Below are 26,046 nucleotides of genomic sequence, written 5' to 3'. Positions count from 1 at the left end.
AGTATCCATTCATGGGGGGAAAAAACAAAAGCCAGAAACACTCGAACCATAAAAATTAAAAAGTCTCATTCTTTTCATTCATGTTGTCTCACTGAATGTACCCAATGGATGCAGCACTTTACATGCCACGTGGACAACTTCAGTAATCCTATGAATAGAACTCATCATTTATCACATTCTGAAGACAGTGATAGGCGCCGTTAGATTCGGTTAGATAGATTGTAACAGAACGGAATGGGATAAAAATAATAGAAAAGTTTTGTTTTATCTTTTTTTCAAAAAAATAAATAAGATATGTAATATTTTTTAATTTTTTTTATACCATTACTGACTCTAAGCAGCATTAGAATTGGTTTAGTAATTAGTGGTTTGGGTAATTTGTATTAAATTATGTGTTTTATTCCTATTATTGTATTCAAAAAAAAAAAATAACCATAGGTGTCCTTAGATGCGCCTGGATAGATTGTAACAGAATAGAATGAGACAAAAAAATATAAAAAATTTGTTTTATTTTTAAAAAAAAAAAGTAAGATATGTAACTTTTTCAACTGTTTGTTTTTTATTTTTAAATTTTTTTATACTAACTCTAATTATTTTTTAAGGAGAATCCACTTTCAATAATTCTTTGAGTTGGCCATAATAAGTTAGTTATGGTAATTATTCACGAAGTTACATTCACTTTTAATTTCAGTATTTTGTAAGATAATTTAGATATTAGTTTAGGAAAAAACGTTTGTCATTTTAAAGTATATAATTATATATTATTTTATATTTTAATCGTTGATTTTCGTCAATCAACGGTTGAAATTTAATGAGTTTTATTGTGAATTACTAATTAGTTAATAAGTTTAACCCAATAAATCCTAACCGTTGATTGATAGAAATCAACGGTTAGAATCTAAAATCACAAAATATTCTTTAAAAGAACAAATATTTTTATCATTAATTTATTATTAGTTGACAATAAATTCAAAATAAAAAAGTATTGAAGCCAAAAGTTAATAGGTATTAAATTCTATTAAATGCTCACCAAAAATATTCTATTAATTACTTTAACTATAAATTGAATGGCTCCACTATTATTAATAATAAAAAATTGATTGGCTCCGCTATTAATGAAAATAACGGTAAATTGATTGGCTTTGTTATTAACGGAAACAATGGTAATGTGTGCTGATTGAGAAAGAAATAAAAGAGAAAATTTTATTGAATGAGAAACAGTGAAAGGGTATATATGAGATTCTTGGATTTAGGAAATTTTTTGAATGTTATATATATATATATATATATATATATATATATATATATATATATGGTCAAAGAAAGGGCTTAACAGCCCATAAACAAACTAAACAAAATGAACATTTCTAATGCTAGTGATAGCACAAAAACCAGCAAAAAATAAACAGCTAAGGTCCCAGTCTTTGTTCATCCAAGTCCGAATACGAGTAACATTATGCGACTCTCGAACAGCATTACCTTTGTTGGTAAGCAACGTGATCACCGAAGTGGAGTCACTTTCAATTATAAGTTTCTTAAACCCTTTGTTCCAACCAAATTCCAATCCTTTTAGAATACCACATAATTCCGTCGTAAAAGCTGATGCAATGCCCACATGATAAGCAAAACCCCACCAGCCATTGACCATCTGAACCTCTACATAATCCCCCACAAGCCGCTACTCCTGGAGATCCTTTGGCTGCACCACCTGTATTTAGTTTAATCCAGCCTTGATCAAGTGGCTATCATGCTATTTGCAACTGAACTAACATGCTAACCTTTTTTTCTATTGCCATTATCACCGAATGCTTGTTCTATGTCCATAGCCATACGATGCACCTTCCCCACGATAAGATTTTCACTACAACCATCCTTTCCATGATAAACAGCATTCCTCTCATTCTATAGCTCCCAACAGGTTAATAGGAATATCGTTTTCCAAATTAGGCTAATGGGTCTCTTCCAATCGTTACTTATGTTGAGAGACACCCAAACCACCCAATTCATTTCATAAAAAATAGCTTGTTGATATAGCTGAATTTTGAGTGAATCACGTGAAATTTTATCTTTTAATTATTATATAAGATTTACAATAATATCATTATTGGAATACGTACGAAATTATAGGTTCCTAAAAATTCTGATCATATATTATATAGATATAATTTTCATTATAAGAAAATAATAAACCAAAAACCACAATTTTCTTTTCGCCAAAATTACAGGCACATATAAAAAACTAGTATTGTCACAACAGGTCAGATTTTTTAAAATTGAGTTTTTCTGTTATTGTCAAGTCTAGTTTTAAGCCTTAAAATAACGTGGTCTCACTTGCTATTTAAATTAACCCATTTAACAATTAATTTTTTGAACGGATGGGTAAGGTCCAGTTCAGACCATATTGGACCAGACTGGGTCCATTCCATTTGGACAGGCCGAGGAGCGATGATTGTGGGCTTTTTTTTTTTTGAAAAGCAGCTTTTTTTTTTTTTTTTTTTTTTTTCTTTTTTTTTTTTAATATTCATAGCTTGGCCACGCACTCAGTTGTGTACCATTCAAGAATTTTGGTTTACACGTTATTTTTTAGGGTTTTATAATTTTCATTTAACATGAGAATTTGAATTTTCCTACACATCCTTCGATTTTCGTGCCAACGTGGGTCCTACACATAATTTTTTCTTACATACGGGTTCCACATACTTTTTATCTCTACAACATGAGAATTCAATTCTCATGTTGAATGAGAAATATAAAACCCTATTTTTTATGTTGCTTCGTAATGTGCTTCAAATGCATAATTTCGGCTTGAAATAATTTACAAAATGTATGAAAAATCTGATGTTCTTCTTATCGAGATATAGAGTGTGTGGACAAAAAAGAACTGCTAGAGAGACAGAATGTTAGGGGTGTGCATGGAGCGGTTCGATTTGGTTATTGTCAAAAACCAAACCAAACCAGTTTTAAACGGTTTTGGATTTTAAACCGAACCAATTTTTTTTTAAAAAAACCGATTTTTAATTTGTCCAAACCGGTTTGTGGTTCATAACCGATTTTGATTTAAAACCGATTTTAATTCAAAACCGGTTATGAACCACAAACCGGTTATCAAGATTAAAACCGGTTTTATAACAAATTTTTTTTTTTGAATGAATAGGATGCAGATCAATGAATTCATAACGTAATTAAACGAGTTCAAGAAATTGAAACTGGTTTTATAACAATTTTAATTCATAATGTAATTAAAATTGAAACATGGACTTTTTGCTTCAACACAATGTTCTAATGGATCCAACCGTGAAGATTGTTGTTCACTTCACCAAATCATACCTGACACATGGGATTCTCCAGGATCAAATTATTGATTTTCATGCTCCACATAGTTCAATGTTAACTATCTAAATTTGTAATCTTACTCTCATTCAAAACTGGATCTTTATCATTTGAGCATGAGTATCATAATCTGTGTGACAGCCAGGGGCATCATCTAGTAGATGAATATGTGATACTTTGTGAAGTTATGTGTTTTTTTTAATTTGTAATTTTTTGTTTCTTAATTATAATTTTTTTTAACTTACATTGCTATATATGCATATACTGACAAGCACGCATACTAATGGCAGGGTACAGGATTTCTACAATAGAATTTAGCATTTGAGCGTACTCTCAACAGTTTGTTCGATTTGTATGGAGACTGTATCAGCGATTTAAAAAAAATGATATGATTTGGTTATCCAGTATAGCCAAACCATTTCATAAATGAATAACTAAACCATATTTAAAATTAAAAAGTTGATATATTTTTTAACCAGTTTTTTAATTCGGTTTAATTTAGTTTTTAATTTGGTTTGGATCAATTGGATATTTTGTACATCCCTATAGAATGTCAAGTTAAATGTTCTATATCTTTCATTGCAAAGTTCTACTCTTGTTATTCTTTCCAGGACTAAGTATTAGTGTGAAAATTGCTATTTTCGGCTTCTATAGACATTGATTCAGATTATTATATTACCATTTTTTTTTTTTTACAAAAGTGTTATACTGTTGCGAATTAAGCAACTGAACGAGTAAAAAGGATAATGAATTTGATTAATAGAGAATAAATTTGAAGAAAAATGAGTATATTTATTTGCTCTTTTTTTATATTGGAAATTATATAAATTAAAATGCTTTGATCCGACGATGATACTTGGTACTGTGTTAGACGTCTAGATTTTAATCTTATGTATTTGTATATGTAATCTTTATATATTCTCATGTTCTTCTAGGAAACTTGGCACACTTTCAAGTCTTAGATAGGGAAAATTGCTACTTGAACATGTGATTTTACAAATTTCATATTGATATCTCCTTTTTGTGCATGGTCTCTAATGAAATAATGTCTAATATCTATGTGTTTTATCTAGAGGTGGCAAGTCCGAAATTACATGTGACTGTCCTCGTCTCTGAGTGAGAGCCCTTGAATGCTCTCACACTCAAGTCCACGTGCTTAACACATTTCCAAAATTAGTCACCTCTCAATGACCAACTCCTAACGTAATATCTACCATGAGGCCTTGATGACAGAATATTTAATTAAAATCACAGTATTAAACAACTGAGAATCAAAGTTTAACAAAAGTAATTAACAAACATTCATTACTGTGGTTCGGGTAACCTACACCCAACCTCAAAAGGTTTAGCTTCTATCCATAAGAATGGAGCTCAAAAACAGCAAACGAAATTAAAACTTACAGAAACCTAAAGTGCAGAAAGAGTAAAAGTACAGCACGAGTCCTAATAACTGGAAAATTCTCAGTGTTGTACCAACATGAGTGAATCTAAACAGAAATCCAACTCCATTACAGTACCAGAACAAAGAAAATAAAAATCTGAAGAAAAGGGTACAGAAAAATAAAAGAAAAACCAGACGAACCAAGAGAGTCGCTCACAATCCCGATTCTTCTCCTCTTATAGCCCCGGTCTTTTGCATGCACGATCTTTTGTCTCACACTTCAGCAGGTACCCACGCGCTCCTTGCGCGTTACACACCAGTGGTCCCCAACTGCTCCACACTTGCATCGGATATTGCAAATGAAATTTCACTCCGCACTCGTAACAGTATCCACGTCACTATTCTGTTGGTGTATGGTTTCTAGAACAATATCTTTATAAAACAGGCTCGTGTGGTTCAATAGGTGAGCGAAATGAGACTAAATCGTTTGATAACACAGCCTTATGGATGGTCTGAGGGTTGAGGTTCGAAGAATGAGCGGCTAGGGTTCTGTAGCTCTCCACTTTCTTTCTTACTCTTTTTTTTTCTTTTTCTTTCACGCTTCAAAGTCTGTCCCTTACTTTCCTTTTCTCTTCTTTAGGCTTTTTTTTTGTTTTGGAAAGGTTCGGCCCACGCTTTTCTTTTATTCTGAGCATTTCCTTTTTCCTTGCTTTTCTGATTGTGAAGGTAAAATATGGGCCTGGAAATAAAAAATGAAGTCCATTGGTACTCAAATCCATTATATTTCAACTCTGATACTTTGGGGTGCCTTTTACACAAAAGTATATATTCTTTTACAGTTTCACCATAAAAACCATATGTTTCAAGTCTATTTCATAGACTTATGAGTCACCATGGTGATGGTTGTAGCAAGATGCTAGCTGCTTCCTAATACTGTAGTGATAGTAATCATCAACAAGGCTAAGCTTCTAGCTGCCAATTTGCCATGGTAATCATTAGAGCTCGCAACTTTTCTCAAATCCAAAATGAACGGATTGTGCTGAAAACTTATAAAATGAGGAACAGTTTATATTGAAGGATGATTAAGGGTAATTGATCAAAAGGGCGAATACTTTTAGTTGTTACCACACTCAAGTTCAAAGTTAAACCCTTCTTATCCCATGTGCCAATCTTTTGTTTTGAACAAATTCTTTATTAATTTTTATTTGTTATTGATACGGCAAATACAAATTTGGAAATATGTAGTGGAGAAGTTTACATGTGTTTAATTGATTTGATTTGGTAGGTAAAACAAAAATTACAAAACAGGGCAGTTATATACTTACTACACTTTTTTGTAAAGGCTTTTATAACTGCTTCTGCTTTGTTTAGAAACTGAACCAACGACTTTTTAGCTACTATATCACTCCTGGAGTTTTAATCTTACTATTATTTTGTAACATTAGTCTATTTCAAGTTAATTGTACCATTGACAATGAGTTATTTGACATTATTATTTTTATAAAATCGTATCTTTAAGCCTCAACTAAGAGAATATGTAAAATGATAAAGAAAATTGAAAATTTTGGCACAATTTTTATTGGAAAAGCTCACGTTCAAGAATTAATTAAACATATTTACAAAATAATAAATAATATAAAATTATTAATGTTATATTTTTCTAATAGTTTAAATTGTTGGATTGAACTAATTGTATTATATGATATAAAGTTTCGGTATGGATTCATGCATTGCGTACCATTCATACCTAATGAACTCTTATATAAAGGAATAGACAAATATAATATAAAATTATTATTATATTAAATTATATGATTGAATTATTTGCATTACAACTCAAATTCTGACCCACAACTAACAATTTTATTTTTACGTATAAAATGTGAGTATATTAATTTTTTTTTAAATGATAAATCATTAGTACCATTAATGACTTTTATTATTTATTTTTTCCAAAAAAAATTTAAGTTGTGAATGTTGTCGACAACTTTTATTTTTTTAAAAAAAATTAAGTTGTGGATGCCTTCAATTTTTTTTTTTTTTAAATCTAACTCATAAATATCATCCATGATTCATAATTAATAAGTTTAATTACTGAAAGTCACAACTTATAAAGAGAACAAAAAGACTCAAATCTAAAACTGGATCAATTGGGTCTGTTTGGGTTTCAGTGGGATCATTTCCAAAGAGTTAGTAAGTTTGATTACTGAGAGTTACAACTAATAAAGAGGACAGAAGACACAACTGTTATCCTCAACTTAATTATAATAAAGTAAAAATAATATTTGGTTTTATTAATTTGTGGAAATTTTATATATGTGAGGAATGAAATTTTAGAATGGATAGGAATTAACCAGCTGAGGAGGAATGGAGGATACAACTGGATTGGTATAATTAAGTCGGATCATATAATTCATGACTTTTACTACATTGGAAGGTATATGTTGGTACTGAAGTAGGTTCTTTATATATATATATATATATATATATATATATATATATATATATAGGTAAATATTTCTGCAACCACTTTAGATAAGGTTATCTATAACCAGCATTTTTAACTATGTTCTTATGGGAGAACATAGTTATAGTTATAATAGTATAGTTGTATTTTTAACTATATATATATATATATATATATATATATATATATATATATGAGGTAGGATCATTTGACACCGGTGTCAAATTTCAATTTTGACACCTCATCTGAGAGCCGTTAGATCAAAAAAGATCAACGACTCTGATTTGCAAGCATGTGACACCATTGATCTTTTTTGATCTAACGACTCTCAGATGAGGTGTCAAAATTGAAATTTGACACCGGTGTCAAAAGATCCTATCTATATATATATATATATGTGTGTGGGACAGGTTATATTTACAAATTTTTTTGTTTACAAACTCTTACAAACTACACTATATTCTCCCGGGAGAATACAAACTTTTACAAACTACACTATGTTCTCCCGGGAGAATATAGTGTAATTTGTAAAAAAATTCAGAAAAGTTTGTAAACGGATCATGTCCCATATATATATATATATATATATATTTTCAACTTAAATAAATGATGGTGTACTGAAGATTTTCAGAGTGCTTGGGAGAGTAATGAAAGATATTATCCACATCGGAATATACTTGTCAGATGAGCAAAACTCGTCCAACTTGAGTACCACTACGAGTTTGAGAAGTTTAAGTCTATCCTTCTGTGTAACCTATTAGGTACTGTTTGGTTCGGGAGAAATTTTTTTTTACTAGGAAAATGTAATTGATAGGGAAATGGTTGGAAAATGAGTTTGGTAGAAAAATGTAAAAAAAGTTGTTTGGTTGACCCAAATATTACCAGAAAAATTTATTTAAATATGCAAAATCTATGTTCGGGAGAAACTTTGCACCTGTTTTTTCACTTCCCCAGTTATCTCAAAATACCACATCTCAAGTGTTATTCTGTAATAGTGAATTTCATCCAAAAATCAACACAAAAGTCATTTTCCCATCTATCCTATTTGCCTTGTATTTTTTGAAAAAACTTAAACCAAACGTGGTATTTTCCAATATCCACTTACACTTTCTCATCAATCCCAAAATAAACCTTCAACCAAACACTACCTTAATGTTTTTAATTTCTTCAAATTCCTAAGAAACATTTATGTGGATGTTAATAAATGAAATTTTTTGTGGTATCAGCAAAGCTGTAACCCGCAAAAGACTTCCAAATTGGGTGCTACACGAGGTTGAAGAAGTTCAAATATTCTCTGCAAGAGTTCAAGAGCATACCTTCCAAGTCTTACATGATTGTAGTCCTTTACTCTTATGTAACTTTCTCATCCCTCTCTCACTCTCTCTCTTGTGGAGGAGGAGGGTAATGGATGAATGTCCTTGTCACATCAGGATAGCTACAGCCAGCAAAAGTCTGTCAACTCAGAGTGCTACACACGGTGCTATTTTACCATTCAAGGTTGTTCCATGTCTGAATTATTTATTTGCAAATTTGGTGCACAAATTATTTTCTTGTGGGCGACATTGAATTTTACGCCCCCACACCACACACAATATTTTTAGCGATATGATCCGTTTACAATTTTTTTTTGCAAATTACATTAAGTACGACCGGTCATACACTGCATGATTAAAGCATGACCGGTCGTACTTAGTGTAGTTTGTAAACAAAAAATTTTGTAAATATAACTTGCTCCATATTTTTATAATCTAAAAATTTTATAATCTCTTACAATTTATTTTTTTACCCTTAATTTTTATTAATTCAAAAATTATAATTTATTAATAATTAATAATAAATATGATCCGATATATCATATAATCATTGGATTGACATAAATTAATCGTAAAAATATAAAAAATTTATGTTATAAATACAACGCTCCTCTATATATTTTGGGTTTGATATTTCTTATATTTTAAAAGACAAAATTATTTTCTATGAAGAGAGTTATATTGACAAGCTTTTTCCTTACAAATTACACTATGTCTTACTGGTAAAATTTTACCCAAGAGTGTCTTATTAGTAAGACATAATGTAGTTTGTAAGAATTTGTAAACAAAGAATTTGTAAATATAATTTTTTTCATTTTTTATATACACACAAAAGTGTATGAGTGTCATGTGAAGAGAAGAGAAAAAAAAATATGGTCCTATAAAAATTATATTTTTTATAATTTTAATAAGTTTTACAGTCTTCTTTATGGGTCATTAATTTTTTATTTTTTTTATCTCCTATTTTAGTTACGTGAATTCTCCTATGGAACTCACATGTCACGTCACATGGTGGGATTTCAATTATGCAAATCTTACAAGGGTTTTGTATCTATCATTTAACATGACCACAACAACTTTCCTATACACACAACATTTTGTGGGACCCACAATTTTTGAAACCAAAAAAAAAAAAAAAACTCTGGCACGCAAAACGAATCCCTATAACATAACACAATCATTTTTCCTACAACATAACTCTTATTAAACCCATCTTTTAATTCCTTCCTATAAATACCACACTTCTCTTATTCTTCCACTCACTCATTTTCTATAACATTTAATTAAAATTTAAACATAATTATTCATTAATTATAACGATAAATAAATATCATATCACGATTAAAAATCCTAACTTATATTATAAACATACTAAAAATTAATTAATAATCACTAAGTACTGAGTAAAATCTGTAAATACAATTGATGGCACATACCTATGTTTTACAATAGCAATAGTACGTTTAGCTAAAATTTAATCATGATTATTCACTAATTACAACATTTCAAAAGTACTAATCATAATGAAAAATCTCAAGCTATATTATAAAAGGTTATGCTTATATCATTTTACATGAAATAAACAATTTTTCTACACACATAAAAAAGAATTAGGTCCCACCAGTCTTTTTTCTCTCTCCTCTTATCTGTGAGTCTCACTTATAATTTATTTCTACAACATGAGGTAAGTATTTTCAAAGCATTTCCCAATTATAAATAACCATACTACTATACATAATCGCCAAGAATGTTATAGTGTATAATGTTATAGTGTATAATAAAATTATCGAAACAATCATACTACTACATATAATATATAAATAATTATCAAAATAATTCAATTATAAAATTACAATTAAATTAATGCAATTAATCTCGTATGTTGACATCATGAGACTAGTTTCATACTGTTGGGATATTCAAGTGTGATGAGACCTTCCATTTATATACTCTTCACTTAGCTCATTATCAATCAATGTGGGAATCATCACACTTGAATATCCCAACAATCTCCCCTCAAGTATGAAACCCACCATTGGTATGCTCCCCCTCAACCAAATACCCGAAGCACAAAGTACTTGACCCGCCTCCTATCCAATCACCAGGCTAGCTCGAGCACAACCCGACTCTGATACCACTGTCAAGCGGGTCCAGGGAAAAGCCCATGGCGGGGGGCCACCACCAATAAGCTAAGGCTACACCAACCGTAGCAAGTGAGTCCGACACTATGTCTCAACCCAAATCCTTAAGGCATTGGGTTCATGGGTCCTTCTACTTATATACTCTTCATTTAGCCCATTACCAACCAATGTGGGACTTATCACACTTGAATATCCCAACACATACGTTTATCATGTGAAACTTACGATTGTCATATGCTGGCAAGTTCAACATGATTGACATACAAGACTAATTTCGTATGATTAGCATAAGTGAGTTATTAGTTCAATCCTATGTAAGAGTCTCGCATAAAATACATGCGGGACTGGTCGCATATATTAATTTATGATACGCGACCAATTACCAGTGTGGCAGTTTTGCAATAGAAACCATAGTCTCATATATATATATATATATATATGGAAAATATTAGTCTCCTTTTACATGAGGTAGCTTATCTCATTTTCTCTCACTTCGATTTTCGTACCTCACTTTTTTTTTCTTTTTCTTTTTTCTTGTAATGGTGGGATCCACCTAGTTTCTCTCTACAACATAAGATACCTATCTTATGTAAAAGGAGATTAATAAAACCCTATTTATAAATAGAGAGAGTTTAAATTATCTTCTTTTATAGAAAACAACTATCTCATGTTAGTGAGACATAAAAAGTTGTGCCATTCTTTTTTTTTTTTTTTAAATGGTGAGACCCACATAACTTGTTTCTATGCATGAGATAAGTTATCTTCTATTGAAGGAGATTAATAAATCTCATATATATATATATATATATATATATATATATATATATATATATATATATATATTTTTTGCTAGATTAACTGTACTCAGAGGAAGATTATACTTACAATCTTTTTTTTTACAATCTCTTACAACCATACCTTAATATTGTTGATTTCTGTCAATCAACGGTTGATATTTATTGTGAATTAATAATTAATTAATGAGTTTAATTTGAGAAAATGATAACCGTTGATGACGGAAATCAACAGTGTTAAGATATGATTGTAAGAGGTTATAAAAAAAAAGTTGGTAAGTATAACCTTCCTCAATTTAATGATATCTTTAAAAAATAAATTATTTCAAAAAAATATTTTTCAGACTGCATTATTACATTCTTTGTGCCAGAGTGCTACTACAGAAGAAGAGTCTCATTTACTAAACCCAATAAAAAATAAAATTTAATATTCAATAGAATAAATATAATTAACTAAATTGTTTTTTTAGTTTAAATAAGTGATGTACTCCTGGTAATGACGATATTTATTACATGGGAATATACTTGTGAGATGAGCAAAACTCGTCACTCAGGGGTGTTTGGTATTAGGGTTGACAAAAAAGAATCAATCTATCAGGTTGGCTCGTAACCTGTAAACAATTAGTCGGGTTGAGTTGACAAAAATAAGCTATCAATTTGTGCCAACCCGACCCGAGCCAGCTCGAAAAAAAAATGAGACACCGTTGGTCAAACGAGCCAGTTCGCCGGTTGAGATTTTTAAAAAATAAAAATAAATACAAAACATAATATTCAAAAATGAAAAAAAAAACCCACACATGTTGTCATTATCTTTCTTCCTTCTTTAAATATAAGTCCCTACTCTTCTCACATCCATGCCATTTTTACATTGTTAGGCTCTGTTGACTCTGTTTGGTTCAAATATCTTACCGACTTGGTAGCTAGCAAGTGATTCTGATTGTTTCTTGATGTTAATGCAAATTAGTTGTGAAGAAAATTCAAAACTAGAATATGTTGTTTTTATTTCTCATTTTGTAACCTTTTGTTTAAGTTGACGGAAGCCACATAACTGATGCATTAATATTACAAGTTCATTTAAATAGATTGAAAATGAGCCAACCCGCAAATAATTTTTGAGCCAACCCGCGAGCTAACCCTAACTCGACTCGGGTCGGATTGGATTTTCTGGCTCATTTATTTTTCGAGCCAACCTTAACCTACCTCGTTTTTTTCGGGTTGCATGCGGGTTGGGTTAGGTCAAGCCGGGTTGACTTGTTTTGCCAACCCTATTTGGTATAGGAGATATATTTTTTTACCTTAAAAAAACATTTCAAGAAATATAGTGGAATTTTTTTCTCGGGTAAGTTACAAAAAAGTATTTGGTAGGTCCAATTTTTTTTGAGAATGTTGGATTAATTATACTGAAACTATAGAAAAATAAAAATACCATGTATCAGATGATATAATCGTTTGGGATTCTGCACTAAAATGATGAGAGAAAATTTTTTCCAAAAATATTTTCGATTTTCTCATGCCAAACATTGAAAAATAACTTGTCCCACCCTACTTTTTCAAGATTTTTAAAATAATCAACATTACAAACAGCCACATGGGGTTGAAGAAGTCCAATCCTCCCCTGCTAAAGTTCAAGAGCATACCTTCCAGGTCTTTTACATGATTGGATGAATATCCTTGTGGACGGTAATGGATGGAGAAAAACTTTAGTCCACAATTCGGTAGTCGCTTTTAGTAAAATGAGAAATTTTTAATAAAATTACGTCATTTTGATGTTTTTTTTTATAAAATTAAAAGAAAAAAGAAAGTGAAAGAAAAAAATGTAAAAATATACTAAAATAACGTAATTTTATTAAAAATAATATAAAATTATATCATTTAAAATAACATATGAAAAAAATATATATAAAATAAAATGAGAGAAATTTTTTTTTTCTCCTTTTTTATAAAAAGAAACATAGAGTTCGTTGATCCCATGCATTGAATTTTATTTTTTAATGGATGAAGATCCTTGTCACATAAGGATACGTACAAGCAGAAGTCAGTCAACTCGAGTGATACACACGGTGGAAGAAGCTGCACACTGTGGAAGAAATCCTAGTCTTCCCCGCGTGAGTTCAGAAGAGCGTCCCATGCAAGTCACAAGTAAGCCAGGTCATTTCGAAAGTTATTTACGATTTGATTAGTTGATATTTTAATTAGTTTACTTTAAGTTTAAGTTTTTATATGTTTGGCAGATTAGACGTAATAAGTTAATTTCGATTCATATTATTAGTATGTAATAATGATTAATATGATTATGTTTTTTTTATTAAATTTTCATTACAACAATCCTAAAATATTTTTCTATATTCTAAAGTTATGCAATTATGACTTATTTTTTATTCCCGTATATTGTTTTAACGTACAATTTCTTTAAAATATTTTATAGTCTAAATATTTAGTAATTTAAAATTTTCACTGTAATAGAAGATGTTTAATTATGATACATTTAAAAAATAGTAGAGGGATTGTGTAAAATTTAAAAAATAGCTGACGTTTTTTTCTCTCTAATAAACCAAAACTTGGTAATAAGTAATAATATCATCGTCAATTTTGTACAAGAAATAACATTTAATATGTAATAACTAAAACGCACCATTAGAAATTAATATGAATAATAATTATTTCTTTTGGGAAAGAATTTGCTCCTCTTGTTATAAATGGCAAAAAAATTAATTTATTGTTTTTTTAATAAAAAATACGAATAAGTACTCGTTTTGAAATTAATTACAAAAATATAGCAGTGAAACACGCCCCATGGGGACGTGACCAATTGGAGAGAGACACGCTCAATCTGGGCGTGACCGAGGAGAGAGACACGTCTCATCTGGGCGTGTTTCACCAGGTGCTGTCACGTGTCACAAAAGTCAACAGTTTAACCGTAAAACTTTGGAAGTCCATAACTTTTGACTCGGATATCTGAATTAGGTAATTTTTTATTGATTCCACATAACTTTTCAAGATCTACGAAATGACACCTCATTTGGCATATTTTGTCTCTCACAAAAAAAATTGAATTTACAATAATAATACCATAAGAACGTTTAAACTCAAATTAATAAGCAGATAACTACTGTTATGATTAGAAACATTCATAATAAATATCTGTATGATTATGGTAAGTTATGATAAGGTTAATTATGTATGTTATTGAGATATATATTAAAAATTTGAATGAAGAATTTTATGGAATTTAGAATTTTATTCGGTTAACATCTGTCGGTGACAGAATATCGAATAATTTATATTAAAAAGTTAAGAGTGCTTTTCGTTGTATTTTAATTTTTAAGTTTTTGTTCATGATTATAAAAATGTTAGATTATTTTTAGTAATAATTATAAGGTAACAAAGTCATGTCATTTTTAATAATTACGGTATCATTGTTGTAAATTCAATTTTTTTGTGAGAGACAAAATATGCCAAATAAGGTGTCGTTACGTAAATCTCGAAAAGTTACGTGGAATCAAAAAAAAAAATTATCTAATTCGGATACCCGAGTCAAAAGTTATGGACTTCTAAAATTTTACTATAAAATTATTGACTTTTGTGATACGTGGCAGCACCTGGTAAAACACGCCCAGACGGGACGTGTCTCTCTCTTCGGTCACGCCCAAATGGGACGTTTCTCTCTCCTCCGGTCGATTTTGTACGAGAAATAACATTTAATATGTAATACCTTATAAAACGCACCATTAGAAATTAATATGAATAATAATTATTTCTTTTGGGAAAGAATTTGCTCCTCTTGTTATAAATATTACGTTCCTGCTTCAAAAGAACAACGAACATCAAAGAGAAAGAGAAAGAGGAAAGTTCAAGTTTGTAAAGCGGAGACAATCTCCATATTTCATCAACATGGGGTGGTTTCTGTTGCCATATTTTATCCAATGTTTGTTGCTTCTTCTTTTTCCTTCCTACAGTTGCTCATTGTTGCCGTTGTGCAACCATGATGACAACTCTGCCTTGTTACAATTCAAGAACTCATTTGCTTTAGACACTTACCATCCATTTCCTTCTTCCTCTTCCTCTCTTTCTTCTTACAAGACAGCATCTTGGAAAAACGGTACAGATTGTTGCCAGTGGGATGGGATCACGTGCGATGCCATGTCAGGCCACGTGATTGGTCTCGACCTCAGTTGCAATAATCTTGTAGGTGAATTCCATCCCAATAGCACCATCTTCAAGCTCAAGCACCTTCAACAACTCAACCTAGCTTTTAATAACTTTTCTGGTTCTTCAATATATTCTGGAATTGGTGATCTTGTGAAACTCACACATCTCAATTTATCACACTCTTCACTCAGTGGTGATATTCCCTCCACAATCTCTCACTTGTCAAACTTAATATCACTTGATCTCAGCGACTACTCCCGGGAGATAAGTAAGAGAGTGGGTCCATCCACATGGAAGAAACTCATTCTTAATGCAACTCATTTAAGGGAGCTTGTTATGGATGGCGTAGACATGTCTTCAATCAGAGAGAGCTCTTTGTCATTGCTAATGAATTTGTCATCCTCTTTGGTCTCTCTTAGTCTTAGAGACACTGGATTGCAAGGGAATTTGCCAACTGACATCCTCTGCTTACCTTATCTTCAAGAACTGTGGTTGTCGGGTAATGAAAAGCTCAGAGGCCAGCTTCCAAAGTCCAACTGGAGTACTCATCTAAGGTACTTGGATCTCTCTTCCATCGCTTTCTCAGGAGAAATTCCCAGTTCCATAGGTCATTTGAAGTCTCTTAACACCCTAGGTCTTACGGGTTGCAATCTTCATGGATCGCTTCCTCTATCTTTGTGGAACCTCACTCAACTAACCTTTTTGAGCCTGCCATACAACAACCTTAACGGTGAGATCCCATCACTACTTTCAAATCTTAAACATCTCACTTCCTTTGATCTTCAATCTAATAATTTTACTGGTCACATCCCGGATGTGTTTGCCATGTTTATCAATTTAGAATTTTTTTCACTTTCCAGCAATAACCTGACAGGCCAAATTCCATCATCATTGTTTAATCTAACACAACTTTCTCACTTAGATTTGGCCAATAATAAATTAGTAGGCCCCATTCCTAGTAAAATCACTAAACTTTCAAAATTAAGTCTTCTAGCTTTGGCTTTTAACATGTTAAATGGAACAATTCCGCATTGGTGTTATTCTTTGCCTTTGTTGACAGAGTTAGATCTTAATGACAACCAGCTCACGGGGTCAATTAGTGAATTCTCAACTTATTCTTTGAAATATTTGTTTTTCTCCAATAACAAACTTCAAGGTAATTTTCCTAATTCAATATTTGATTTGGAAAATATTACCGACTTAGGTTTGTCATCAACTGAATTGAGTGGTCTTGTAGACTTCCACCGTTTTTCAAAGTTTAAAAATCTAATCTTCCTTGATCTTTCTCACAATAGTTTTCTCTCTATTAACTTTCATAGCAGTGTTGACTACTTCTTATCCAACATTGACGTTTTATATTTATCTTCCTGTAATATGAGCACTTTTCCTAAATTCTTAGAACGAGTTCAAAATCTGCAAGAATTAGATCTTTCTAATAACAAAATTCATGGAAAAATTCCCAAATGGTTTAATGAGAAGCTCTTACTCTCGTGGAAGGACATTCAATATATTGATCTCAGTTTCAACATGTTGCAAGGAGATCTTCCAATTCCACCGTATGGCATTCAGTTCTTTTCAGTCTCAAATAACAACTTGACGGGAGACATTTCTTCAACAATTTGCAATGCAAGCTCCCTCTATGTGCTCAACCTGGCTCACAACAACTTGTCAGGCATGATTCCACAATGCCTGGGAACATTTCCTTATCTTTCGGTGTTGGATTTGCAAATGAACAACCTTCACGGAAGAATACCTAGAAACTTTTCTAAGGGAAATGCGTTCCAGACTATAAAGTTGAATGGCAACCGACTGGAGGGACCATTACCAGAGTCTTTGGCCTACTGCACATTCCTTCAAGTTTTGGATCTTGGAGACAATAACATAGAAGATACATTTCCCAGTTGGCTTGAAACTCTGCAAGAGTTACAGGTACTTAGTTTACGGTCAAATAAACTTCATGGTGTCATCACTTGTTCCAGCACCAAGCATCCATTTCCCAAGTTGAGAATTTTTGATGTCTCCAATAACAAGTTTAGTGGTCCCTTGCCAGCATCATGCATCAAGAACTTTCAAAGAATGATGAATGTTAATGAAGGCCAAACTGGTTTGAAATATATGAACCCCAACACATTTTATAATGATTCAGTGGTCGTCATAATGAAAGGTCAGTATATGGAGCTAGTGAGGATATTAACTACTTTCACAACTATTGATCTGTCAAATAACATGTTTGAAGGAGAAATTCCAAGTGTTGTTGGAGAATTAAATTCTCTCAAAGGGCTTAACCTTTCACACAATGGAATCACCGGTACCATTCCACAATCTTTGAGTAATTTGAGAAATCTGGAATGGTTGGACCTCTCATGGAACCAGCTGACAGGTGAGATTCCCACGGATTTGACAAATTTGAATTTTCTCGAATTCTTGAACCTTTCACAAAACCAGTTTGAGGGAATCATACCTACAGGGAGACAGTTTAACACATTTGAAAATGATTCCTATGAAGGAAATCCACTGCTATGTGGATTGCCTCTGACAAAATCATGCAACAAGGATGAAGAATTGCCACCACACTCAACATTTGACCATGAAGAAGAATCAGGGTTTGGCTGGAAAGCCGTAGTAGTGGGATATGCATGTGGGATGGTATTTGGAATGCTCTTGGGATGTAATGTGTTTATCACTGGGAAACCTCAATGGCTTGCGAGACTTTTTGAAGGGATGCTTAATGAAAGATTGAAAAGGACAAACAACAGAGCCCGTGCAAATCGTGGAGGAAGAAATTAGTTTGATACGGTTTCTTTTTTAATGCATATATGCAGTTTTATGTAATTTTAACTTCTCTGCTTGAATAATGAGGTTTTATCTCTATTAATACCATTGAGTGATCTATTTCAAGTTGTCCTGCAAATACGAAAAATTAGTGATCATTTGCTTATGTTTTAAATTGTTGTAAATTTTCATAGTACTGACCTGCAAAGGCTTCAAGAAAAACTCACGCATTCAACCCTTCAATCATCACAAAATCAGGATTTTATTACTAACATTAGGTATACTATTCTGAAACAATTTATGTTTACGCAATCATCATAAAACAGAACCAAGAGTTTTACAATTTACTGACGAAGGTTCAGTATTTAGTCTTCCTACTCATGTATGGAACACATAAATATTTTCTGTAGACACTACAAAATTTTCTTTAGTTGAATTTTGCAATAGAGATATAATATAAAATTATTAAGTTTTACATAATTTTATCTTTCCGTAGATACTACAAAATACTTTGATCTAATGATGATATCTGGTACTGTGTGTTAGACGACTAGATTCTAATCTTATGTATCTGTATATGTAATCTTTATAGATTATCATGTTCTGCTAAGAAACCTGGCACACTTTCAAGTCTTAAGAGAGGGAATCCCTTCTGGCTTGATGAACCATTTTGTGCTACAGCACTTGTTAATTTATGTAGTTATGTTTGTTACTGATGAAAGTGGTTGTGTTCTTTTATTGTTCGTTGAGGAATAAAAGCTGTTTAAATTAAGATAAAATGAGTGTAACAGAGAAAAGGATCAAAAACCACAAAACCTCCAGCAAATATCCTCAAATCCATTCGTGGGAGACCACTCATTTTAAAAGTTGCATTCTGACATTAATCATCGAGGTTAGTCTCTATTTTTCATTGTAACATTGAACAACCTAGTTTCTGAAACATGAATAGATAATTTTGTCAAATTTAACAATGATATGGTTGGATTCACTCAATTTTCTGAAACATGAATAGATAACATTCGCATGCATTTTTTGGACGTATCAATCGCTGAGTGCTCTCCTTTTCATGCACGGTGCTAAATTTCCTTATCTAACACTTCAATTTTCATTATTTGGAGATGATGATGGCAGAACTTTATTAACCACCACTCAGCGTGAATGATGCGAGAATCGGGCAAAAGAATGCAGGCCATTGACTGCTGGATGAATTAATTTCCACATCTATGAAAATTTGAAAAGCTAAAGATCATAGTTCATAATTATTGACGAATATCCGCATTTGAGATCTCTAAAGTAATCGAGGAACAAAGTGGAAGAATAAGGCAGAGCACTTTATAGTTACTATACTGAATTTCTTTCCAAGTTCACATTTCCTTGTTGGCTTTACATTGTGAGATTGCACGCAGTTAAACACACGAAATGCCTAACTTTTTGCTACGTTCTTGTTGCGTCAATCCATAAACCTGCTGGGCTTCTTTGGTTTAATCTTATCAGGTTTTCTAGCGCGCCGAGATGCCTATATGTATATTCCAATGGAACAAACAGAGGAATATGTTAGCTAGCAACTGAAGAACAAATATCGCGACGCATTCATTCCATTCAATAATGTTAATGATTGAAGTATAATACGTGTGTCACAACATTTGATTGTTGGAATATTTGAAAATTATTTTCTATGATGCAGTGTTCTGTACATCAGTATCCCAAAGAGGACCCTGGCAGAAGGGGGTCGGCCTATTTAAAAAGAATATTTTGGAAACGTAAATACACTATATCCCAAAATATTAGGACTATTTCCTAATTCCCCATTAGGTTTACTTCAATTTCAGAGTAACTGAAGACTAATTATAGACTTGGATTAGAGTTGTTGCAAGGTTAAAATACGCTCACTTGGGCCCATGCGTTTACGTTTCGAGTCATTGATGCATATTTCATGGCTCCTACGTAACAAAAGGGGAACAGAGAAATTGAACTTAAAGATGCATATGGCTGAAGCTGAAGTACAGGATGCAAGCCATCCCGGATAACGTTTCAGTAGTTTCCTGGAATAGTAACATACTGGCAGCACCCATAAGAGTATTACGTGCTCATCCAGTAGACAAATTTGAGCCCAGACCCATTACAAACGGGGATATGATGAGCAAATATACAAGAGCGCATTTTCATCTCTCCATTGCAATTGTGCCCATGCGAGTAAAAAGGCAGGGTCGTGCCTAGTCATGCTCCAGGCATATTCAACACAATGTACAACCCTCTTGCTGCACTACTAAACATATCGCTATAAAAATATGAAATCAAATTCCAATTTCTATGCTCAATTCCATTCCCGTTAAGTAGTTATGTGACAAATCAAGGAACAAATCCGAAAAAGTAAAGGCCTAATTAATTAACCATATTAGCAACTTCAGAGTGTGACAGCGTGACCATCATCCCAGAATATTCTGCAACAATTTTAACTGCTAAATCCCTTTATTCGAAGGATTACACTGCTTAGCACATTTGACTGATCTTCTTCAAGAAGTATCCAAATTCAGAAGTTTTGGAAGACACCAAAATTTTCCAAAATGTAACACTTGGTCTAACCTCTTCAAATTTATTGCAGCTCTAACAAAATATAACATGTCAAATAACGTATTATTTTCAATTTTTTCTGTAATATTCTTCAGTAACATATCCATATCAGCCTCTGGCTTAATCACATAAGAAGCCAATAATACCTTCGTGGTGTTTATGGTCCACATGCGCAGTTCATGCAGCCAACTGTCCCATCCACCATAGAAAAACACTTCCAAGCTGTCTCATCAACGACTCTAATCTTTTCTATTATAACATCCAGAGGGTTAGGCAGCATACTAAAAATTTGTCCTTATGATGAGAAAATTATGCATTCTCAGTTTCACGCAAACAAAAACTGAAAGAAAATATTAAACTTTCTAAGAATACAACTTAAACCCAGTTTGGTATTGCCTTCATAAGCGCTTCAACTTTGCACTAAGAAAAAGTAACTGTTTTCGAAATGATTTGGATAGACATTTTGGCCAAAGCAACATATTTCGGAGTCATGTTTTTACCAAAAATATTAACTTCATCAATGCCACAGCTAAATCAAATTGGGCTTTTTTCCAGTAAGATTATACGTCAAAAAACAATAAATTTGAAATCCTATGCGAAATTGGGAAGCCCAACTTGGTAATACACCAAGAAGAATATATTCAGAAACCAATTAAAAGCCTCCGCAAGTCAAAAGAAGGCAAGTTCCCGAACTTAACTTCCCCCCAACAGTCTATAGCAAAAGAAAAGATCATACCCATGGATAACTCCAACGATGATAACACCACCAGATCCATCTGATCTTCTGACATTCACTCCAAACCAGGGTACACTTGTATACAGTTAGAGTAACCCACCCACCAAGTGTGGCCAGCTCTTGCATTGGAAGTGAAAGGAAGGATCCAAGCTCCATCATTGGATGCAGCTGACAGAAGTTATGAATAGATTCTAGCATTTGTTTTGTGGCAAGGACCTACGCGTCTGGCAAGCCAACCCCTCAGGCAAATAAAATATGGTGTGACGTGTTATATCTAGATCAGTCCTCAATATGTAACAAAGTTATACAGAAAATAACTCCACTAATTATAAGAAAACACAAAATTGCAAGCAGAAAATGGGAAAACAAACTATTTTACACCTAAAAATCTTGGGCCTCACTTTGAGAATGGAAAGAAAAAAGATTACAGGAGTCAGATGGATATTGATTCAGTTCAACAACTGTTCCATCCCTCATTGAGGAAGGAGAAAGAATATTGATTTTATTGATTCAGTCCAAACATCACGAACATGATCTTTGAATATAGAAAATTGCACTGAAGGACAAAATAGCATGTCGGAATAACAAACCTTGGAATAGAAAAACCTTGTTTAATGAGTCCCTGTCATACTCTATCCACTCTCAATCCCCCACCAAAAATTACAGAGAAAAGAAAAACAGAGTTTGCGAAAAGTATCCGGGAGAAACCAATGACATTCAAATGATATAAAGGAATTAAAATGTAAATAATCTCTATCATACTCTACGCATAAAAAATAGCTATTGCATTGTCACCAACTCCCGTAATATAATACCATTTTTGGATAAGATAATATATCTGAAAAAGATGAATAGTTCTCACAAATCATAGCTGAACGCCACATACATAAGTAAAATATATAACTTACACTTAAAGGTACCAGTCATGCTTTACGAAGCTAAACAACAATGATAAAACAGAATCAAAAGTTCAAGAAAAAAGGTCCACAACACACATGAAAATTATTGTAACAAGGTTTTCTCTGCCCCAAAATTCAACCCATTCCTCCAAATTCCTCAAAGGAACAAGAGGTACTACATATTTTTTAAAAAAGGTAGGGGAAATCTACTAAGAAAGAAAATACAGGTTTCAGAATCTGGTTCTTTAGTATTCAAATAGTAGCAACAAATTACAAATTTAAAAGATGCATTTGAATAGTGCCCGGTACTTCAGAAGAATCAGCGGAGTCCAAAACTAAATGATTGATGCATCTATGAGGGTATCTGCACAATGAATACATAAAGCATAAAAGGACTAATTTTAAAAACCAATTATCTTTAGAAGAAACACAAATACAAGTATGAAATGTAAAAAGTCATACCTCTTGTACTGCAAAATAGATTTTCAAGAGTTATAGTTGTTTCAAACTACAATGCCAATCATGATAATAGTTTGTTTAATAAAAACAGCGGAACGCAATAAAAAATCAGGTATGGGCAACACATGGTAAAAGAGTTAAATGCAAGCTTTGGAATGCTCTCACTGAATAAATCCAGAAGCTTGACGGGAATAGAACTTAAAACAAAGAGAACTTATAATATGAATTCAAATTTCCTTCTTTTACAAAATAAAATTAATTATTCAATTTCAAATAATTCATTACAATTTAACAATGGGCGAGAATGCAGTCCTAATAAAATGACACAACAGGCTGAGCATATTGTAGCAGCACTAGCCTAATCAAACAAGAAATAACTTATCAAATTGGGAATGGGTCCTCTCATGTCTCATTTGACCTGACTAGGTCATGTGAGACGATCTCGTTCGTCCATAGACAAATCAACAATTACCATTTTTTCTCTCTTTGTCTTAACGCTTTCTTGCTCTAATCTCTCGTCACCATTGACTTGTTTATGCACAACAGAAATCATCTCACATGACCTAGCCATGTTAAATGAGACATGAGAGGAGTCATTCCATATCAAACTGGAAAATAATAAGTTTACCCATGCTCATTCATCATGTGATAACTGCAAAACAAAAAAAAAAAAACTGTTTATGGACATAAGAGCATTTAAACACAGTTCAGATCCATCCTGAGTTAGAAAGCATATATTCATCAATCTCAATGCAAGCAAGCACACTTGGCATATTACTTGAACTAATCCATCTGCAATGCCTGGTTCCTTCACATTATAATGGATTGTAAGACCTAATGGTTTATGATTTTTAGTCCTCATCTAGTATATATTAATATTAATACCTCCAATTTATGTATTTCCTTATTCTCAACAAGGAACCTTCACATTCAACAGTCTCATGTTACACCACCCGAAAACTTTTCAACATATAACCTTAGAAATCACATGAATTGTTATAGATTCAGCAGCATACGGATTAAGAAAAAGCAAAAGATATCAGCCACTGACCTAATGACCCATGTAAGGAGGGCCAGCACCAGGGTGAGGTCTAACACCACTACTCTGGCCCATTTGAGGATTTTGGTACCCCGGTTGCATCCCTGGTTGGTTCCCATAGCTCATAGCAGCCTGATTACCATATGCAGCAGGTGGCCTGGCCTGGTTCACTGGTGCACCACCAAGACCTCCAAGAAGATTCCCAAGCCCCAAGCCAGCTCCTTGATTTGCAAGCAAAGCAGTTAATGCCTGTCCAAGCGCCGGATTCAACCCCTGAGCTGGAACTCCTGGATTGAAACCCCCAACAGCAGGGGCTGACGGCGCCATTAGGTGACCACCACCACCATGTGACGGCCCACCACCAGAGGAATACTTGTTCTTGTCCTTCCTTGACTGGTAGTGAGTCTGATGGTGATGATGAGAGTGGTGTGGCTGGTGGTGCTGTTGCTGATGATACCCTTTGTTTCCCTTAGGACCATCTACAGCCTTCTGACAATATAAAACGTGCCCCTCAAAATTCTTGTGCGGCTCTTCCAAAGCCTTCTTAGAAGACTCCACGGACTTGTACACAAAGAGTGCAAATCCCTTCGGCCTCCCGGTCTGTTTGTCAAGACCCAGAGGACCATCCTCCACCTCTCCAAATTGCCTGAAGAACTCAAGCAGCTTTTGGGGATCAATCTCTGCACTCACATTGCTCACAAAGATCTTCCTCTGGGTGTATTCAGAAACAGCAGGAACCGTAGGTGGCGGTGCCGGAACAGGTCCGGCGGAGGCCAACTGACATGAGGTGGTTCTGTTCCCAATCTTCTTCTGGGGCTGCTTCAGCGCTTTACGAGCCCCACTCCTATGCTTGAACAAGATGAAGGCATAGCCCTTCGATTTCCCAGACACCTTATCGGTAACGGCCTTGCAGTCTTCGATCTCGCCGTACTTCCCAAACACGCTGGTAAGGGTTTCGGCTGTGGTGTCCCAACCGAGGCCGTGGATGAAGATTTTCCGGTGAGCGGGGTCAACATCGGCCAGCTGACGAACATTCTCCACGAAATCCGGGTACTTCTCAACGGCTTGATTCACCAGAGAGTGCAGCTGCTCCTTCGTGAAAGGTTCCAGAAGCTTCTCGACGGGCTCGTCCTCCAATCCGAGGTCTTCTTCTTCGTTCCCACCATCCTCAGCGCCGTTCGCCTCAACCCCAACGGATTCCGATGTCGCAGCATGGTTCAAAGCTTCTGCGTCTTCCTGCTCTTGTTCTTCTAGGTTTTCGTGTTCTTGTTGTGGTTGTTCTCCTTCTTGTTCATCTTCCGGCTCTTCTTCTGGTTCTCCTTCGGCGTTTGCATCATCATCTTGCGGTTGTTCCTGTTCCTGTAGCGGCGCGTGGTCTTCATCGACGGCCATATTGTGGTTGTCTTCTTCTACTGGGGTTGGTTCAGGGTTGGGTTGTTGGTCCGCTTCCACTACCTCTTGGTCCTGTTCCTGTGAGGGTTGTGGCTCGACCTGCTTGGTGGGCTCGGGGTCGGAGGATCGAAGCTTTCGCTTCTTGGCCATGGCGTTGAGATAGAAACGAAGCTAGGGTTAGGGTTTGCACAGAGAGAGAGAAATTAGGGGAAATTGGTGTCGTATATCTGAACTTGTATTATGATGCTGAGTGCTGAGTAAGCTATTCCACTGCCACTGCATTCCACTGCCGTGTTATGTCATGTGTATATCTTCTTGGGCCGAGACGGGTCAGGCCTATCATGAGAGAAAGATTCTTATGAGGCCAACTTTAGTGAGAATACTAGAAAAATTCACTGCTTCCGTAATCACCCACCGTTGGATTAATATTTTCTTTTTTTTGAATTTTTTTTAAATATTTTATCTTTTTGATCCAATGATAATTATGAAGATAATGGATTGATAGTAAATATTTTTGGTAGTAAAAATATATCCTCTCTATTTTTAATTGGGCTTAAAATTGTTGTGCAGAATCAACTAGGCCTCTGTATGAGAAGTTGGTAT

General features: G+C 33.6%; 2 protein-coding genes across 4 annotated transcripts; one reads left to right on the top strand and one right to left on the bottom strand.

Annotated features, from left to right (window-relative positions):
- The first annotated feature begins 15,258 nt into the window (after window positions 1-15,258).
- Window positions 15,259-18,564, top strand: LOC133297222 (receptor-like protein 6). The gene has a single exon (XM_061496319.1). The coding sequence runs from the start codon at window positions 15,318-15,320 to the stop codon at window positions 18,360-18,362; it is 3,045 nt and encodes a 1,014-aa protein (XP_061352303.1). The 5' UTR covers window positions 15,259-15,317; the 3' UTR covers window positions 18,363-18,564.
- A 2,101-nt stretch (window positions 18,565-20,665) lies between these two features.
- Window positions 20,666-25,728, bottom strand: LOC133297216 (UBP1-associated protein 2A-like). Of its 3 annotated transcripts, none has more exons than XM_061496313.1 (2): window positions 24,064-25,728; window positions 20,666-23,846 (listed from the first exon to the last, which is right to left on the bottom strand). In XM_061496313.1, exon 1 carries the CDS (start codon window positions 25,591-25,593, stop codon window positions 24,064-24,066), a length of 1,530 nt encoding a protein of 509 aa, XP_061352297.1. In that variant the 5' UTR covers window positions 25,594-25,728; the 3' UTR covers window positions 20,666-23,846. The 3 variants fall into 3 exon arrangements, with proteins under 3 accessions (XP_061352297.1, XP_061352298.1, XP_061352296.1); XM_061496314.1 differs by having other exon boundaries at window positions 20,666-21,878; XM_061496312.1 differs by having other exon boundaries at window positions 20,666-22,917; window positions 24,064-25,727.
- Between the last annotated feature and the right edge of the window lie 318 nt (window positions 25,729-26,046).

This window comes from Gastrolobium bilobum, unplaced genomic scaffold (genome assembly GCF_033153095.1).
Source record: "Gastrolobium bilobum isolate Gb01-03AN ecotype WA unplaced genomic scaffold, APGP_CSIRO_Gbil_v1 utg9986, whole genome shotgun sequence".
Taxonomy (NCBI): Eukaryota; Viridiplantae; Streptophyta; class Magnoliopsida; order Fabales; family Fabaceae; genus Gastrolobium; species Gastrolobium bilobum.
This window is presented reverse-complemented; position numbering and strand designations above follow the sequence as displayed.

Excerpts from the sequence above, each read along its gene's own strand:
- LOC133297222 (XM_061496319.1), top strand. The coding sequence starts at position 15,318 with ATGGGGTGGTTTCTGTTGCCATATTTTATCCAATGTTTGTTGCTTCTT.
- LOC133297216 (XM_061496313.1), bottom strand. The coding sequence starts at position 25,593 with ATGGCCAAGAAGCGAAAGCTTCGATCCTCCGACCCCGAGCCCACCAAG.